We start from the raw sequence: 20038 nt of genomic DNA on the forward strand, positions 1-20038 counted from the left end.
TTATTTTGTTGGATTTGGAATTTCCGATTTTAGAAAACTTTCAGTGTTGGCTGCAGTACCTTAATTGTCCAATAAGCGACGCCAAACCAATCCAGTTAAAGCCTGTCTGGCCGACGTGGCCCTTTTGACTCCAGAAACTATAATTTAAGACTGCTTGTCCATGTGGCTCGTTGGTCTAGGGGTATGATTCTCGCTTAGGGTGCGAGAGGTCCCGGGTTCAAATCCCGGACGAGCCCATTTTATGCCCAACTAAAGTTTCATTGGATATAAAATTCCTCAATTTTTATCGTTTTTATTTTAAACAGGTCTCTCTCTCTGAAATGAGATCTGTTCTCTTCACTTCCTCTTTAATAATGACATCATCCCACAGAGCCTTAACACAGTTTCTTTTCTCTTATGCCTCATTGAATCCCATGAATTTAAAAACGTATCATGAACAGTAAACTAGAGCTCAGGTGATTTTTACTGTGTAAACAGTATTTAATGTAAGTATATAAATAAGAAAAATGTCTTCTGGACGTTTGGTTTTCCTGAAGGTGCATGAAGATCCCGTTTCTGCTGAGATGATGATGATTATGATGCTTCACGACACAGTCGAAACTAAAGATGCCGCCGTGCACCAAATTACCTGCAGGTGGCGCTAAAACACGGCAGAAATCTGATGCTGGAAACATCAGAGACAACGTGGCACATCCAGAAAAGTTTGGAAGCCGGTGTTTAGATGTACATACATATGGCTCGTTGGTCTAGGGGTATGATTCTCGCTTAGGGTGCGAGAGGTCCCGGGTTCAAATCCCGGACGAGCCCGTTTCCTTTTAATTTATAGGAGAAGACTCACATACAACGAATAAATGGCCCTCAGAGAAGTTTATACAGGCAGTTCAGGTCCTTTAATACTCAGGAATCAAACTCTGTGCTAATGCCCACAAAATGGTGCAAGAGTTTTAGTTCATCTTCAGCTAGTATAATATGCATAATGATGTATAATGATATATACCTAACAGATATCATAATATATCATACTGTATATGAAGCATTTTAATACTGCAGTGTAGTCAGACCTTCATGTGGCTGTTATTTCTATCTTATCTTATCTTCACCACCAGTTCTTCTTTTCAAAGACTATTTACTGCAACATAAAAGTATTTCATTGCATTTTCACAGAATTTCTCAATCAATAGTAGCATATTGAGGTCATTCTTGTTTTTAAAAAAAAGTGCAAAAATATTTCCAAAATATTGGTACTGCATTCCTTTTCAGGAAATATAGCTTTAAATAAAGTCAGTGTGAAATATCAGCCCTAAATAAAGAAATCCATTTAAAAAAAATAGAGTAATAATGATAAAAAAACGTTTTCAATTACATTGCATTGTCCATATAAGCCTGGTCTGCTCAGAGAACTCCCTTTCCCGTCAGCCCGCGCGTTTCCGTTCCTGCGCACATCAGGCCGGCTCCTTCCTGAGCGTCAGTGCCATGACAACAGGACGATGGCTGCCAGCGAGTCGGCGAGAAATGTGATTTCTGTGTGAAGCAGAAGAGACAAACCGGCTCTTTGTCGTCGTGGCTTCAGTAGGTGAAGGTAAGAGAAGTCCGGGGAACCGACCCGAGTGTGTTTTCTGTCTCAAACCGAGGAGCTGCTGAAATAAATAAATACATATATATATATAAAAAACAACCAGCCCGGTTTAGGCGTTTTAGCTGCTGCTCAGGTAACTTCGACAGCTAGCTAGTTAGCCGGCCGAGCTAAAGTTAATTCAGCGAGCTAACTCACCAACGAGGGGAAGGACTCGGCTTAAAGCAGCTTGTCCGACCATTTAAAGCTTTTCCGGGCAGAGGAAGGGGGGGACTCATCGGCTGTGATATGAGTTCTCCCGGCAGCTCACCTGTAAAACCCACAGGTGAATCCCTGCTGAGGCCACCACAGCTAATGAACTCTTCAACTTTCCTGCTCGTGTTCCAAACAAAAAAGTTTCAATCCCGGAAGACTGGAATACTTAAATCCAGCTGTAAATGACACCCCAGTTTGGGTTTCACTACAATGTACTGTGAAGGACAAGTATAAATTGTCTTTAATAATTAAATATCACTTCTTCCCATACTTATTTATTTATTTATTTATTTATTTATTATTATTATTATTATTATTATTATTCTGTCCTGCTGGAACAATTGCAGTTTCCTCACTGTGGGACAAATGAGATAATATGAAATCTGACTATAAATATGAACAGAAAAATATCCTCAGATTATAGTATTTAGAAGATAGTATGTAGCTGTTAAAGATTATAGATTAGTGTTTTTCCATCCTGCAGAGAAATGGCAGTTTGTTTTTGTGTGATTTCAAAACAGCAATTGGTTGGTTGACGTATACTGACTTTATTTTAATCATTTGAGATGACTTATTGGAAGTCTATATCTTTGTATATATGCGCTTAACAGTGTTCAGGTTTCTGATTTCCTGTCTGTGGATGTATCTTGAATTTGCTCGCCATCTTGAACACTTCTGTTCTGTCCCAACAAATGTCCAGTACTTTGGATAAATTGTCAATGTGCTTGCTACAGTATCCAGGCTTCTGTTGCTCTGGCTGTCTCACAACCAGAATAAGGTCATACCCAGGTTTCTGAGAGCAGGATGTCATGTTTACATGGAGAAAGTGCTTAACAACCCCTCAGCAGAGAGGATGATTCCAATCAAAGAGGATATAACCTGTGAGACAATAATCTGAATCTACTGCTGTTTCACTTCATTATCAAGAAAGTGGTCTGACCTGAAGAGTTGTACATTTAGGTATTGAAGGTATTATTCAAGGTAATTCAAAATATGCCCAAAGCTAGTTATTTAAAATTCAACAAGTTGCACATCATGCATGATCAGTAGCAGCTCTTTGTCCTTGTGAATGCAGCAAATGTACACTGGTAAGAGCTAAAGTGTAAAACATTTGAACTTTTAAACATTGCTCATATTCGTTTAGTGTCAGCTCAGTCTGTATGGTGACACTTTGTTGAGAGGAGGGATTCTCTCTGTCTGGATTAGCTGCCCGTTCCACCTGCTCAGCACTTAGAAAGTAGAAAAGCTGCTTGCACCCCACTGCCCCACTCCTCACTCCCTCCCACGTAATCCTGGGTTCATGTGACCTGCCTGTGAGGTCTGTCATTGGCTGGTGTCTGTGTGGTGCATGGTGCAGCAGAAAGCCTGCTGGGCCCGTTGAGTGGATAGTGGTCTAATCTGTCAGTGTGTCACTGATCGAACCTACAGTAGAAATCACTGTAGGAAGTTAAGACATGACACACTGCTGTGGTGCTACTGAGGAAGATACCTTACTTTCCAACTACATAACTGAAAATAACATTTATATTTCATCAGTTTTACTCCTGTCATCTCTTTTGCTCATCAGTTGATCAGCTGTTCATCTTCAATATATTTCAACACATTGTCAGTTAGGAGGATCGTGTTTCAATGAATGATTAGGATTTTAACTCACACAAAGGGCAGAGACAGAGATTAACAGGAAAGAGTCTGTGGTGGGTTCACAGCAGCAGAAATTAAACTTTTCCCTTTTCTGCCCTTCCCTCTGTGTCCACTTAGAGGCAGCATGTCCCTGTTCAAAGCTCGGGATTGGTGGTCGGCTGCTCTCGGTGAGGGCGAGGAATTTGATCAGGGATGCCTGTGTGTTGGAGACGTGGACAACAGTGGCACCGGACATGGTCAGTGTGTTGTGAGTGTTAAATAGAAACTACTTCAACGACCTTCTCTAACACAAAGAACAAGAGAGAGACACAAAACATTTGTCCATAATTGAAATCAAGATGCTGCCCCTCTTGGCTGAGAGGACATATATTTATATAAGAGGGATGCATGTACAATTTCTGAGGATTTCCAGTTCCTCTTTTCCAACAGTGGCTGAATGCACTTATTGTCAGTCTCTTTATACAAAACCAGCTGCCAAATCAGCACAATGTAATGTCATTTAATGTAATGTGATGCCTTCCTTCAGGCTATGGGCCTGACGTGGACAGACGTCGTGTCTGTGTGTGAGAAACATAGAAAAGGCTCATGGAAAAGAAAATATACCTGCTGTCTGTTACCTGTAGAAAGATGGCCTTTGCCCTGTTGAAATACTTTCCTGAGCATTTGAACCGTTTTCACATTTTTTAAAATGTCTGTTTGGATTTATGAAGTATCCTGTGTGTCTTCAGTGTGCTTCCATCTTGAATTCTAAATTACATATTAATTTTCTTGTGTGATTCTAACTGCAGACAAAGTGGTGGTGGGCAGCTACATGGGAATGCTGCGTATATTCTCCCCACATACTAATAAGTCCAGTGAAGGAGGTGTAGCTGATGCCCAGCTTCTGGAAGTCCAGCTTCAAAATGCCATCATCCAGGTGGAAGTGGGCAAGTTTGTCTCGTAAGTGGACCTGAATCAATCTGAATCAACGCCAATAGAGAGTTTAGAAAGATGTGAATTTAGCTATATTTTACATTTTATTCTTATTTTAATATTAATGTGGCGCAGTTTATCATGTTTAAGTTCAGAACATTTTGTTCTGATTCATTATTATTATTATTATTATTTAGACGCTTATGGATTCTTCTATTGGCCTCATTGTTGGTTTCAATTGTAACTCAGTGAGTCTCCTGATGAATCAAGTGTCAGATCTGTGCTCTCACAGCAGGATCATTGAGAGTACTAATCACTCACCCCCCTCCCTCCTGTAAACCCATTGGCTCCCTACATTCTTATATGTGATAGCTTTGTAGGTCAAATTGGCATTAGCCTAATGTCCCGTGCCAGGAAGCAACATGAATTCAGTGTTTCACGAATGCAAAGCTCCACTTAATTCTCTTAGAACAAATAACAGACACTCTTCTAAAGAACTGAACTTCAGAGCTTGTGATTTTTTTTTTTTTTTTTTTTTTTTTAGATTTGCAACCAATGCACATAACTTCATTTAGTGTTCAGTTTGTTGCCAGAGATCCCTTTATGGTTTTCACCTGAACGTCCTGGTGTGGGTGTTTTTATAATGTCTGGGTTTTATTATTAGGTATTAGGTGACTGTAAATAAAATGCACAATTATGAAGTTACACACTGCATATTCATTAATTAGGGGCACATTAGAAATGGTTTGTTGTTGCAAATAGGTCATGAGGTCACTGTTGAAAAGGACACATGTCCTTTGATGGAGGCACTGGTCTGCTTTGAGAATTAAACCCTTGATCTTCAGATTACAGGGCAGCTACTCTCTGCTCTCTGGCCACCCCGGTGACTATATCTCTGTTTGTCATACATACTGTATGTGTGCCGCTGCCCTGGGAATGAATCACTGGTCTTTTTTTAACTCCTATGTCATGACCTTCTGTGAATTATAACTATTTGTAGTATAGCTTATAATATAGCCTGACTTTAAACTGCCATGCAGAAACACCCATTCATAACTCATCAAACTTCCTTTTCATTCATAGAGAAAACTTCCATGCTGCGACTTACCACCACATTAACATGTCTTTTTTTTCTTTTCCAATGCAAGCTAGCCTGAAACCGCTCTGCCACTGCTTTTCTCTCCCTCCTTATGATTTATCACGAGCTATCAGCCACCCAGCAACCCAAACATAGTTGTGCTCATACTATCAGGCTAACCACTGAGTTGCTAGCATAGCTGTCAGAACCCAAGGGCCCCGTCCTGCTTTGTTATTGCACTGGATAATTGGATGTTAAGAGCTCGCCCCTCAGAGTCAAGGTCAAGTGAAATGTGCAGATGCCTCCAGTAAAACTTACTTGTTTTGGAGCAAAGATGATTAAATGGCCCCCTCAGAGCCAAAACCAGAGCCAGAGTGGGAATGAGGCGAGAGGAAAGGAAGGATGTGGGAATAGTGACAGAATAGAGCAGAAGCATATTTTACATATTTTGTCCAGCTGTTGCTTTGTGTACCTCAAAACATCTGTAAAGGTTTAGGTGGGGGTGACCCCTTTCAGAGTGGAGCCGATGAATATAACATTGTTTATTAGTTTCTCTGAAGTTCTGTTCTCACTGTCGTCATTAATAGCTGAGGTGAAAACACTTGAAAAGTTCTCTCCATAGAATGAGCTGTTTTGCAGCCACATCCATATTTTGGCAGGTATGAAATTTGGTTACGTTCACTCCTCCTCAGCTCCACCTTCTCCCAAAAATGGTTTCATCTGGTTTTAAAAAAAACAACCTGCTTGACACTATTATCACTCAAAAAGCACAACAATCATGTCCAGTGGATAAAAAGAGTCGCTAAAAATAAAGGGACATAAAAAAATAAACATAATACGTCTAAACAGTTTAAAGTAAAGAATGATTTAAAACATGTACAACTTGAAATTAAAAGGTTAGAGATTGAGTATAGAATTATTAAAACATAACAAAAAGTAATTTTTAGATTGCTGTTTTCAGCGTCCACAACATGAAGTTGACAAAGATGGCGTGCCGATCGGTCATGAGAGGAGGGACAGGCTGATCTTCAGTCAGGTCTAACACTGATGCTTATTGTATCACTGAATATTCAATCAAAGAAGAACACTATATTAATTGAGAATGAACCTTCAATTAAACAGCTTAGTCTTACGAATTACACATTGAATCAATATGCAACCAACCACCAACACTATGTTGCGCTTGGTGTGTGTGCATCTGCCAGCAGAAATGTATAACTGATGCAGCAAAATAGCAAAAAAGTAAACGGCTATGCAGAAGCTGTCTGTGCTTTCACTTACAGCCAGGCCAACCTATCAGTTAGACTAAAGGGGGGTAATCGGACCCCCAACCCCAGCATGCCTTGCTCTATCCACTGATCTGGACACTGTACCTCCCATTGACGCAGTGTGGGTGCAGAGGAACCTCCCTGAACACTGAGGTTTCTGGGAAAAGCTTTGGTGGTTTGCCTCGAAGGCTTCCCATATCATCACGCTGGGAGCAGAATCCAAGTAAATCAGTCTGTTTGGAAGACATCGTGTTTGGTTACCTGCGGTTTTCAGTGCAGCGTTCTTCGGAGGGTGGTGGACATTTTGGAAGCCGGCCCTCCATGGAGAAGCACGTTGTAAATATTGTCAAGGCAGACCAAGGTGGGCAGCTGGTGAAAGGTTTTGTTTCAGCTCTGACTTAAGCGGTTTTTCAAGTACAAGAGAACGCTTGTGGGATTCAGTTTTCTCCTCCCTTGTTGTTCTTCTTTCAACAAACATTACAACAGTGGTTGAACGTTAGTAAGACAGCATCTGCTCCGGGTCCAGAGCCCCTCTCTGTGGGTTTGTGGTAGAGGAAGTTAGTGAAAATCTAGGATCAGCATCACTGAGACCATCATCCACACCTCAGACATAACTGATGTTAGAACAAGCCAGCAGCTGTTACTGTAATTATTTTGGAAATATGAGTTAAACTATGTGAGACACTTCAGCTGAGAGCAAGAGTTCAACCACAGTTCTCAATCTACTGCTGTAAACTCCATCTTACAGCTACAGCTACCTCAAACTGTAACTTCTGTGGTGTCATACAGACCGAATAATTAGGAAACTAATTCTGTGCCAAACATTGGTGAACTGTTTATTTCTCCTCTCAGGTGTTCGGAGCTCCTTCATCTGGCTGTTCTTCATCCCAGGAAACTGTCCGTCTACTCTGTTTCAGGTAACACACATGGGCAGCCTCCATCCCCTTACCCAATTTTACCTTCCAAACCATCATATGGGGACTGTATTATCATAAATTCCACTGCTTTGTGTGTTTTCAGGCACTGCAGGGAACGTGGAACATGGGGACCAGTACCAGTTGAAACTGGTTTACGAACACAACCTGAAAAGGACAGCCTGCAACATGACTTACGGCACCTTCGGAGGAGTCACGGGTACGTCTGCCAGCCTTGATGTTTTATTGCATTGACAGTTGACGAGAAAATCCTTCATCCGTGTTTGGATGAAAATCACCAGCCTGTCTTTGGAGTTGAAACATATCTGTGGCTGATCAGGAGACGTTTGTATCCACCCACATAAAAGGACCGGGCCTGTTTTACAGCTCTTGGTAAATTCAGCGGCTGATTGTAGTGGATACTTTTAGAAATTTTTTCCATTTTAGTATTCATCATATTTGTGTGTGTACATCTTCGCAAGTTAATTTCAGATTGGGCCTTTAGCTGTGATGTTTTAGATGTTCCACCAGTGAAGGTCCTCATAAGTATAGAGGCCTTCCCCTGTGTGTGTGTGTGTGTGTGTGTGTGCGCACGCTCATGAGTGAACATCTGTGCATGTGTGTTGGCAAAAAGGATAATTGGCTGCAGGCTGCACAGGACAAATACATAAAAGTCCCTCAGAGAAGGGAAGGATGAAAAGAAGAGAGGAGAAAGAGGGAGAGAGACAGAGAGGAAAGGTGAGAGAACGAGGGGGCGGGGGGGGGGTCATACAGCAGTCGGGCTTTTGGAAAAACCAAGTAGGGGAAAGCCCTCGAGTTGTCGGTGTCCAAGAAAAACACACACAGACTAACATACACACTCACATGGGGAACCCCCTTTAAGGCAGCGAATATGGCATTTCCAAATAAAGGCAGCATTGTCAAGGTGTGTGTGTCAGGACACAAATTGCCAGCTTGTGGCCTGGCATGATGGACCTTTCATGTAAATAGAGTCTGTGTGTGTGTGTGTGTGTGTGTGTGTGTGTGTGTGTGTGTTTGAGTGATAGAAAGAACAGTGTGCGCTCATTAAATCCAACAGCAGACTTTTTCTGGATGTACGTTCATCGTGTGCTTCCTGATCCTGTAAGCGTGCCTGTTTCCACATGCTATTTTTCTCCTTACTGCACTGCAGATTTTTAGATCTGTCATGCAAGCGCTCTCCCTCTCTACCTCTCTCTCTCTCTCACACACACACACACACACACACACACACACACACACACACACACATAGTGTCCTGCAAACACACATATACACTACCAGTCCAAAGACTGGACACACTTTTCTATTCATTTGAACAAGAAAGTGCATCCAAACCCTTTGACTGGTAGTGTATACACATAACACACAACACACAACACACACACACACACACATTGCCTGGTGCCCTTTTGACATAAATGTATACAAGCGTGGCTTCATGACACACAAATGTAATCTTGTATTCTCGTACATAAAACCACATGCTTACACAGAAACATATGCAGACATAAACACAAAAAACATGCATGTGTGTCTCCTCCTGTCCTCTAGATGGCGGTGCAGGCTCTGGAATTGCATTTGTCTCTGTATCATGATCTTATGGGCTTCTGTGTGTTTGGGAAAGTCCCTTTTATCTGACAAGGTCCTCACATCAGGAGGGTCAGGGTTCAAGGTAGAAGCCAACATCTCTGGATCCAGCACACTCCAGCAGAATGAGACCTTTGTCCTTAGTTTAGCTTACACGGCTCAACTCAAGCAAAACCGTGCACATTAAAAAATATTTTTAACTCTTAAAGCAGATTTAAAGCAAGATTAATCTGTTTTAATCAGGCAGGTTAGTGCAGTGGACAGGACAGCTTTTTTCTTTTTTGAACTGGATTAAAAAGCAGCATTGTTCTAACAAGGTAAATGGCTGACAAAGGAGAAAAAGGAAATCTCTGAACAGTAAAAATTAAGACTGAACATACAAATGGCCAGGAACAGAAGATCTACATACTCTAAGACAGTTCACATGAAAATGAGCTGATGTCATGGGCCGTTGGTTGGAACACACACACACTCTTAATGATTTGCAGACATACAATATGAAAACATGCACATTCATGTACAAATAAATTCCTGCACAGACTGCAGTGTTTTCACAGAGCACAGAGTGATGGTCACAGCTCCGAGGCCAGACCAGCTCAATGTCCGAAAATGTCCCGTGTGTGTGTGTGAGACAGCACTCCTTTCTCCGGTGCTGAAAGTGGATTTGGATTTGGAAAGACTTGAGTGTGTATGTGTGTGGGAGTGTTTTTGTAAGTCGTGTCTGCTCTTACACGTGAATGTGTGTGTATATATGTGTGTGTCTGTGTGGGTCTATAATAGCAGCCATTTAGCAGTGCTGTAGGCGCTGTAATAGCAGCTCTATACTAATACTGCTCTAATAGCTGGACTGCCTTTGGGTTTGGGTCACATTCAGGCCACACACACACACACACACACACACAGATATGCATACACGTGGAGTCACAAAGACACGCGTATATTTCACATGTGTCTACACACTCTCTGTCTTCCTCACACACACACACACACACACACACTCCCACACAGGGGTGAGGCTCTGCCCACAGCAGTGTGCGGCCAGCCTCTGTGCTTTGTTGGCTGCTCCATGTGCTTGTTCAACATGTCTTATTAATGAGGCTAATACAGGCCTGTTTCCTCCGCTGTGTCTGAGCGGCGGCGCTCTCATACTGGGCTCTTTGACACATAATACCTGGGTGTGGGTGTGTGAAATTACATGTGCACAGTCTCTGTCAAGGCGCAGCTTGGCTGGTACTCTCAGTACCTCTCTCGTTATTGATGATGCAGCGCCGTGTCAGGTCCGTCTGAGTGTGCGTTGCTTTGACCCACACGCTGGTTTTCACGGTGGGAAACGACCACCCGACACCTGACAAATCCACAAAATTGTTTGTCTGGGACGCCGGTCCTCTGCTCAGGTGTCCAGCTGGAGTCCTTTTCTGTCCACAGCGGGACGACAGCTGGTGAAACATGAAATGGACTTTATAATGTTTGTTGTTGTTTCACACCCCCGGCCCTTGTGCCCAGTTTTGATTTGCTTTTCAGAACTGATTTAATTTCTGAAGCTGCTGCAGATTTTTTTTCTTTCTTTTTTAAATGGAATTTTTATTTCCTTTAAATATCAATATCTTGATTTTAAGTAGAATTAAAAGGAAAACTGTGACTATTCATTTGGATAGCCCACTGAATTAAAAGCTCAGCAGGTAAGATGCCAAAGAATCAGCTCATTCTCGGCCCGAGATCTGACTCGACTGACTGCTAATTACTTACTGATTACAGCATTGTAAATCTAAATTAAAGTAAATGGAATGTGTAATAGTGTGTTTGTGCTTTTCATACAAAGGCAAGAAGCAGAAAGAGTCAACAACAAACAATAAGCAGAAGATATTCAGAATTAAAATAACACACAACCTTGCAAGTGTTGAGACACTGTCTTACAATTGGATCGGGACTGTGAGTGTCCTCAAATTTTCTTCAGCAAGGACAGTCTGACAGAAATGAACACAAGTGATGGCAGACACTGAACTGACCCGACGGCGATGCGCTTGATGAGTCAAACATTATCGTTTTTCTTAGTTTGAACAACACAGACAAAGCACACAAACCCACACTCCTGCATGAACATAATTCCATCCCTGTGCTGACGTACACATTCAGATGTTGCAAGAAAATATCTGTTGGCTCATTATCAATCATCGTGCTACACATATCTGCATGCACAGGGCAGCGTGTGTGCGGCGTTGACAGAGACCTCGTCCTTCGTTGTGTTAACGGCCACCCTGAACGCCGCTCATCACTCGAACACAGGATAGATGTGTGAGAGTGTTCGGCTTTTCTCCCTGCTGATAGATTCAGAGTGTGTGTTGCGCTGTAGGTGGCTGTCTCCCTGACCTCTGGTTGATGGCAGCGTGAGTTTTAATAGCGCGTTGAGGCCTAATTATAGTTCTCTGGTCACATAGCTCCACTGCTTTATGGCCTTGTGTGTTGCTGTGTGTCAGGGCTGAGTTTGCCTTAAATCATGCCTTTCCTCACAAACACACTCTGTCAAACACTTTCATACCCAGAGCCAAGCGCAAGCACGTGCGTGTGTGTGTGTGTTTGTAGGTGTTAATGGAGATATCAGATTCAGCCAGAGGGAGAAACACACCTCACAACACAACATGACATCACAGCTGAAATGAAACAGAAGCCACAAGTGTCGTTCAGGATCACTGGTACTTAAAAACTCCAAAGTTTAAAACTGCAGAGTCACAGCTGTCATAAAGCAGAACAGTGATCCTGCTTATACACATTTCAGCACTTTGTCCAAATTAAATGTTTTCTTTGCTGCCCTAAAACTCCAGACTTTACAAACTTCAGGCTGATTTAATTATTCCTGCTAACATTGACAGAGGAAAAGGTAAAAGGTGCGGTGCAGTGCTGAATACACTTGCCTGTTGAGCCATGTGGCCCGGTTTAAAGGTGAATGTGTTGAATGAAGGCGTTAAAGTACGAGATGAATCGTACAGTTTGCGATACGAGCAAAGGAGTTTGTGATGTTGAGCTTGACCATGATTGTATGATTATTAGAATCTCAAAAAACAAATGTTTACGGTTACAATTTAAGATAACTTTTACAACTGATCACTTGTTAGTTTGTTTCTTTAAGTTTTATAACAAATTGTGGAAAATAGTCATCAATAATTTGTAGAATTTTTAGATCACATTTTCAAAGTGCAACCTCGAATCAAAAGAAATTTGATTTACAAACAGGAAGTTCTTATTTTGGAGAGGCAACGAGCTTCTTACTATCTGTGAAATGGAAATCCCATAAATACCAAAAATATGTGAATGCATCTTTTAGTCTTATAGGGCAGGATGACTGAATTAACTTCTTTTACTTCCAACCAGGTCACCACTCCCTGTGTATCCAGTCGATGGACGGGATGCTGATGTTCTTCGAGCAGGACAGTTACTCCTTCGGCAGGTTCCTCCCTGGGTTCCTGCTGCCCGGCCCATTAATCTACAACAGCAGAACCGACAGCTTCCTCACCGTGTCCTCTGCCCTCCAGCTGGAGAGCTACAAGTACGTTTATGGACGCAATCATTCATTCATTCATCTTCTAACGATTATCCGTGGACTAACATCATGATAAAACGGACAGAAGACTATAAAAGTGTCAGCCTTAATCAAACCACACAATCGTGTGCAAAAATGAATGAGAATTGTATTGTGACGCACAAAATACCCACCCAACTCTAGATCTTACAAGTCACTGCCAATGCTTTATTCTAAGACGAGAAAGAAAAGTACCACTTAAGCTTTTTTGCATTTGAGATTAAAGTAAAGCGCATTTTCTGGCAAAATCAGCTGCAGTGTGATCCAGTTTCAGTGAACGGACATCACTTTGCAAGTGCAAATCACCCGTTGATGGTTAGTGAGCAGTGCTAATGGCATCTGCTCTCACTCCATAGCTCGTCTGGATGGACCACAACAGACACACAAACCATGTGATGGAAAGTTCCACTTTAATTTAAGCACATGAATACTCACCATTTCCCTCTGGCTGAGGCATCGAGCGCTTGTAGAGGTCTTGAACACTGTGTGGGTGCCCAGTGTGCATGTGTGTGCACATGTGTATGTAGTTTTCTCTCCCAGCTGTTTGTTATCTGGGTGCCCCCCCCTCGCCCTTCCAACCTTCCAGTATCAAGAGATTCTGCAGAATAGATATTGCTGTGGAAACACTGACTTCACCGCACTCCCTGGGCACACAACCACACCCCTGCAACGCACACATACAGACACTCAGACACGCAGCAGTAAATCAAACAGAGCCCAGCAGACAGAGCGCTTTTGCACACACAACAACACTGCATAACTAATAGCAACAAGCTTGTTTCCACCACAGTGTGGAGTGTAAACTGTTGTGGAAATTGCCTGTAAACACTTGACCCAATAATTTCACATGATGTTTGTTTAGTATTCGGCCCTTTCTGCACCTTTCTGAATACAACACCAGAGGTAGCTTATCTGGTAACCTGTTGACCTTTGACCTGCTCAGGTAGAAAAAAAAAAACAAGTAACAAAATCACAAAACACACAGATGGCAGGAAACAGCTTTTAATTAATCAATTTAAATGAGTATAGTTAATAAATATAGTTAGCAACAGCTGTAATGGTCAGTTAATCATTCTTATTTTCATCCTGATGGATTATTTGTTGTGATTCATTCAGCTGATCAGCTGATTTGGTCGGAAACGTAACTTTCCGTGTTGGAGTTTTATGGTTGTTTGTAGTGGCCTCCGGTGTGAAATGAACTTTAAACGGTTTAAAAATGTCTTTAAAAACTTTAAGTTGGAGTCGAACGTTTCAGTTTGGCCGATGAAGATGTCTGCAGGCCAGACAAATGAAGTCGATGTACTAAAGCTGATATCTTGTGGGGAGGGTGGGGGTTTAGTCTGCAAAATGATGGATTAAAGGACTCAATGTACAGTTATTTATGGGAGTGGAAATGAAGTTCCTGAATGTGCGTCTGTTTCTAGATCTATAAAACAGAATCATATCTGAACGTAAAACCTTTATGACTTATGAATATGTCAAAAGATCTGAGATCTTGACATGACCAGCAGTAGTGTTCATTTTAAGGAGCTCTATAACTGCAGGATTGTGTAAAATCTCAGTTTTATCTTCTTCTTCTGCACTCTGAGAGGGTCCAGTTCACCTGGTGCTCAGATGGGGATGGCTGTGATGTGCTGCGGTTTCCGCCTGTTATATAAATCCATATCGGCTGACGAGGTCGAGGCTTCACTGGCTGTTGTACATTTAATATCAGATAACTGGTCAAACTGTTCTGCCTCGCTCAGTTTATTTAGCTTGTTGGACCTTCTCCTGCTCTGATGAATGAGAGCTTGATTTTGTCTGTGTGTGTGTGTGTGTGTGTGTGTGTTTGTTTAAAAGTGTGTGTGTGTGTGTGTGTGTGTGTTTGTTTAAAAGTGTGTGTGTGTGTGTGTGTGTGTGTATGTATGTATGTGTGTGTGTTGGCGTCGGTATCAGATTTTGGTTTGTGTTTATCCGTGACACTGAGAGAGCATATGCATGTAGTGTGTGTTTGTATAGGTTGTGTATGTATGTGGGTGTGTGTCCATGTGTGCGTACATTGTGTATGTGTGACATATTTTGTATATGTTGAAGGTAAATGAGTGTGTTTGTTTGTTGAGTTTTTCACTGAGATCCTCTTTCATATAAATGAGGCGACTGTTTCCTCAACCTTAGTGTCCTGTGATGACTGATACTACACACACACACACACAATCAAAACTGTGGCCACATGTTCTGCATATTATAAACACTAAATGACAAAGAAAAAAATTTTCATGCGTCGCAGTCAATCATGTCAATGTGTTAATCTTGCAGGTGAATAATCAGATTGTTGTGGTTTATTAATTTTTATTGTACACACAAGGTTTTGTGTACATTTTTTTAGAACCTCTTTCAAAACACAGCCAAACTCTGAGATAAACAGTTCAACACACATATGTGCAGCTTTAATTCATTCATGCTACCTCATATCCCATCATTAGTAAAACTTCTAAGTGATGGCTGGAATTGAAATATCAAAACAGAGCGAAAGAATACAGTTATTTTATAGTGTTATTTTAGTATTATTAGGCTAAATTTAATCCATTCACCCTTCCAGGACTTGGCCTGTCGATCCATTGAGTGCTGCTTTAATAGCGTAAAACTCCTGACATGTTTAATATATTTTTTAGTCAATTTTCTTTCCCAGGAAATGGTCACGGTGTGATGAAAAGGTTTCTTTACTGGCAGTCATCCATAAAACAGCTTGTTAGTCAGCCCGTCGTTTCTCAGAGCAGCTCAGCGGGTACTGCCGCTGTATGAATTCATTCAAAAATCTACTTCATTTATTTAAACACTTCATTTGCCGTCTCGTATACAATGCTGTGAGGGATTAGTTATAAGGATATAAGGAATTATTGATCAATGCTCTAAACAAGATATTAAGAGCATTAGAGGCTTTGGAGCAGATTTTTCATCATTGCTCCTGATCAGATAGGTGATGCTATCCTCTATTAGAGTGATCAGAAGTGTTTATTGAGTGAAAAACAGAAAGCCTTTATGTGGTTCTTTGTGTTTGCCATCTTAATTTAGTGTGTTAGCATGCCAACAATTCAGAAAGTCTAATTGTGAGTTGGCAGGTATGTGGCTTTAATGTCTGTAAGTGGAGATTATTCTGGTTCATCGTCTGGGGCCCTGAAATATTTCTATCACACTTGTAGTGAAAACAGTAAACACTTGATGTTCTGTGGTGCCATAAATTTTGAGAGATCAGCGTGAAAATCGTATAAATCACTTGGCCTTGACATGGCAACCATATTGGATTGCGGTCTTCTGGATTTAAGGTAGACTTATGGCCTGATAGCTTTAATTTACAGCAGGTTTGTGGTCCAAAGGTGCCGTTTATTTAGTGTTTGGTCTGCGGTTCTGAGTTGCGCTCAGTCGGGTTTGGAGCCTTCCGTTCCTCCAGGTGTTAGAGGAGAAGGATAGATTCCCGCCAAGCCGCTTTGACTGCCAGCTCCTTACTGGAAAACTCCTGATGCCGAAGACGCCAAAACCAACTGACCACAGATCAGTCTGACTACTTTATCCTCCGCACGTTGCCAAAGGCTCACTGATTAAAACTGATAGACCGCAGTTCCGGGGAACGGTGGGTCAGCAGTGTGTTGATGGACCTGACAGAAGCTGTAAAGGAGAAGGAGAATATACGACGCTACCTGTGGGTTTAGTTAATCATGAACATGTTCCACTGTGTTCGTCTGCATTTAAATGTGAATAAATGAAGTGTCATAGGATTTCTGCCTTGGGCGTGCAGACAGAATTTCAATCAGGAACATAACCAGTGTTGTTGTGGTCCTGGGCCAGCAGTTAAAGCAGCAACACTTGTAACTAGAGAGTCAGTAATTTGCGTTGCTGGAAACGTGGTGGGAATACATTAATGAGACGTTCTGTACCAGGTTTATAATGTTTATACGTGGTCAAATGTATGCATCTGTGAATGCAAGTGGATTTGGTACAAATATGCCTAAAATAGCTCGGCATGTCTGAGCAGTTATATCCCAGAAAAAAGCTTAAACATGGACACATGACAAAAACAACTCACCAATGTTTGTGTCTCTCCTACTCTCAGGTATGAGACTCTGTCTGTGGCAACAGAAGCTGAGAGTCGACAGGATCCAGACCTGCCGCTCAAGACCGGGGGCAAGAGGCTGATGGTGAGTCCTGAGCGCATTAAATGGAGAATCAGCCACTCACTCAGCCGCTTACTTTTGGTGATGTTGCACTAAGTAAGTGAGAGAGCAAGTGAAATAATCAGTGCTGGTGGAATTTAATTTATAAATATGACAAAATGTGGCACAAAAACTTTTGCAACATGAAACTACATGCACCAAATGAAGTGCTTCATGTGAAAATGTGTCAAACGTGTTCAAAACATTTCTGAAAAAAGGTAGATGGAATGAGAAAATATTTAAAATCATCTAAAAGTTATGTCGAAACGTTTTCTTAAAATGAATATTCTTAAAACTCTTGGTTATATGTGCGCACACTTACTGACAGGTCACATTCAATTCACTGTCATTCATCTACGACTACTGACAGAAATCAATACAATTGTAGGTCCCTTAGTGGCCGAATGTATGTGAATGTGTATCTAGACATAATTTGCACAAAAATAATACATTTTAATCAACTAATAGGGTTAGGGACACAATAATAAAAAACAATAATAATAATAATAAAAAAAAAAAACTGGGAGCAGAATAAAGAAAGCAGAAAAATCATGACCACAATCGTCACATGTGTCATTTAACCACCAAGATAATTCATATTAATCTTTTTAATAATGCAGGAGAATGCGCAAAATTTCGCCCTCATATGTTTTCAGAGCCTCCTGCCTTTCTTACAGACGTTCACTTGGACATGACCTGTGTTTGGACCATCATCCTGTATAAAACTGCACAAATGTCTGAGTTTTCCCACAGCAGCACAAAAGCATGAGAGCCACAGATGCCAATGTCCACAGACTGCATGGCTTTATTCATGCAGCTCGACTGCATTTGTCCAGATTTCTGACCTCATAATGGGAAGAGATGGATTTCTGTGACTGTGAAAACATTTTATGAAGAGTGTTCAGACAGGGCCTGTGTCACTCATACTGTACACCAGGCTTATTCCTGGGAAATTACATCAATTACAGTAGTATTGTGTAACAGGGCTGTATGTGTGTGTGTGTTCCCCAGCCTGACTGGACGCTGGTCCTGGGAGAACAGGCCCTGGATCTTTCTGTCCCCTCCTTCTCTCACTCCTCCGCCTCCATCTTCGTCCTGGGTGAGAGGAACCTATACTGTCTCCGTGACAACGGCCAGATCCGCTTCATGAAGAAGCTGGAGTTCAACCCCAGCTGCTTCCTTCCCTACGCCTCAGGTAAACCAGGAATCTGCACCAACTAACGGCCAACCGTGCGGGAACGATTCACCTCAACAGCCCTTGTGTTCCTTCTATCCTACAAGATTTGATTTAGCTCCAGCAGGGCGCACCTGATCCAGTTAAAGACTTAATACTGATCCGAGGATTAGCAGAAACAGATCCCAAGAGAGAAAGGGCTGAGATCAAAGTGTGTGAGAGATACGAATGTACCTGGTGTACGCAGAGAAGTGGAGGGAGATGGGAAACTTTACTTATAAAATGGGACTTTATATGGACATATTGTTCTACTGGAGCAATGTGGTTATGAGGCGGAAACACGTGAAACGCACAAGCTATGTCCTAATTCAGTGGTCGTGGTCTTGCCAGGACTGTCCAGATTGAAAAGCTCCTTCAAATGCAACCTGCTAATTTATCACGCTTTAATCCAGCCTTTCCCAAGATTAGTTGTGCTCTGGTAATAAAAATCCCATAGCAAGAAAAAAAAAAAAAAAAACATAAATCCTGTGAAGAGCAGACGGTCTCATTTCAATTCAGACGTTGTGGTCTGCAACAGCTATGAAGGACCGCGCCTTTGTAGACCAGGTCCTCGGAAAAATGCAGGCCCGGAATTGGGACACAGCCATAAATTAGATTTTGGCATCACTGTTGCCAGAGTGCACAAGTTCAAAGGTCAGAGTGCACATTGAATCATCTTCAGCTTGACTCTCACCCTTAATCATTTGGTAATTAATCAGGAATTACCAGAGATGAAATTAAAAAGAAGGAGTTTTTTTTTTTTTGTTTTTTTGTGTGTGTGTGTGTGTGTGTGTGTGTGTCAGGATGTGGACGTTCAGAGAACCAAGCGCAGTGTGTTCAGGGGTCAAATTTAGCTGCTGCAGCGCTGGCAAAGCTCAGATTTGTTCTTCCAGGAGTAAAGTACAGGGCAGCAACACAAACCTCACCATGGATCAGTGCACCTGCCACAACCAAACATCTGAGATCGAGCAAACAAAATACACAAAAACAAATCGCTTAGTGCAGAAACCCAGTGCCACATGACTCGACAGGAAACAGCCTTTGGCAGAACTTGATGGAGGAGCTGGAGGAGTCCTGTTACACACATGAAGTGAACAGACTACTGAACAATCTGTAATACGTAAACATATGGCGCAAGATAAATGACTAACATAATGCAGCGTATATGATATTCATATGTGTAAACATAACAGAAAACAGAAAATTGTGCAACTCCACAATTGGTTTCTTTCAGTTCTCAAAGAAAAAAAATTAAATGTTTACTGTAAACTGTACTGACAATTATTGAAAAGTCCAAAATTAAGTTGAAATTTAAGATAAAGAGTCTGTGGTGTCTTTATCTAAGTTTTTATTCTAAGTTTTTATCTTCTGCGGTGCTCATTTGACCCAAGGTGCCATTTAAATGCCATTTTAGAGTAGTTTTGTAATGATGAACATACCGGATATAATACACAACCAGTGCGTGTGTTTGTAGGATGTAATGCAGCTCAGAAGTTGCGAAGGGATTTATCCTGGAGGCTTTCAATAGTGTTGCGCTAATCCTGCCCTGGATCCAGATCTTGACACGGTCTCCTTCTTCCTGTCCTCTCTGAGGAGAGGAAAGAGTCAGGAAGGTAAATCGATGTCACCTTTAACGAAAGGTTAAAATACAGCCGTGTCCCAGACAGACACACACTCTCAGTGCCATCATTCAATAATTAGCATTAACTGTGCATTTGTATCAAATTGCAGCTTGATTGTGGTCATTTAGAACAAGAGACGTGAAAGAAAACACAAAACTGTGCATGAACTCTAACATAGTGGCAACTCTGCACA

General features: G+C 41.6%; 1 protein-coding gene and 2 non-coding genes across 4 annotated transcripts in view; all 3 read left to right on the forward strand.

Moving 5' to 3' along the window:
- Nucleotides 1-164: 164 nt before the first annotated feature.
- trnap-agg (transfer RNA proline (anticodon AGG)) lies at nucleotides 165-236 on the forward strand. Its single transcript has one exon. It is a non-coding gene; the product is annotated as a tRNA-Pro (tRNA).
- Nucleotides 237-735: 499 nt separating this feature from the next.
- Nucleotides 736-807, forward strand: trnap-agg (transfer RNA proline (anticodon AGG)). Its single transcript has one exon. It is a non-coding gene; the product is annotated as a tRNA-Pro (tRNA).
- Nucleotides 808-1474: 667 nt separating this feature from the next.
- The window catches only part of bbs9 (Bardet-Biedl syndrome 9), a 131571-nt gene continuing 113007 nt past the window's right edge, over nucleotides 1475-20038 (forward strand). For both annotated transcript variants that reach the window (XM_029504375.1, XM_029504374.1), the window contains exons 1-8: nucleotides 1475-1579; nucleotides 3587-3705; nucleotides 4258-4408; nucleotides 7580-7644; nucleotides 7748-7861; nucleotides 12616-12790; nucleotides 16911-16995; nucleotides 18022-18205. In XM_029504375.1, the coding sequence (XP_029360235.1) occupies nucleotides 3594-3705; nucleotides 4258-4408; nucleotides 7580-7644; nucleotides 7748-7861; nucleotides 12616-12790; nucleotides 16911-16995; nucleotides 18022-18205 (886 nt within the window). In that variant the 5' untranslated portion in view covers nucleotides 1475-1579; nucleotides 3587-3593. The remainder of the gene's footprint in view (nucleotides 1580-3586; nucleotides 3706-4257; nucleotides 4409-7579; nucleotides 7645-7747; nucleotides 7862-12615; nucleotides 12791-16910; nucleotides 16996-18021; nucleotides 18206-20038) is intronic.

The sequence above is a fragment of the Echeneis naucrates genome, chromosome 6 (assembly GCF_900963305.1).
Source record: "Echeneis naucrates chromosome 6, fEcheNa1.1, whole genome shotgun sequence".
NCBI classification, from domain to species: Eukaryota; Metazoa; Chordata; class Actinopteri; order Carangiformes; family Echeneidae; genus Echeneis; species Echeneis naucrates.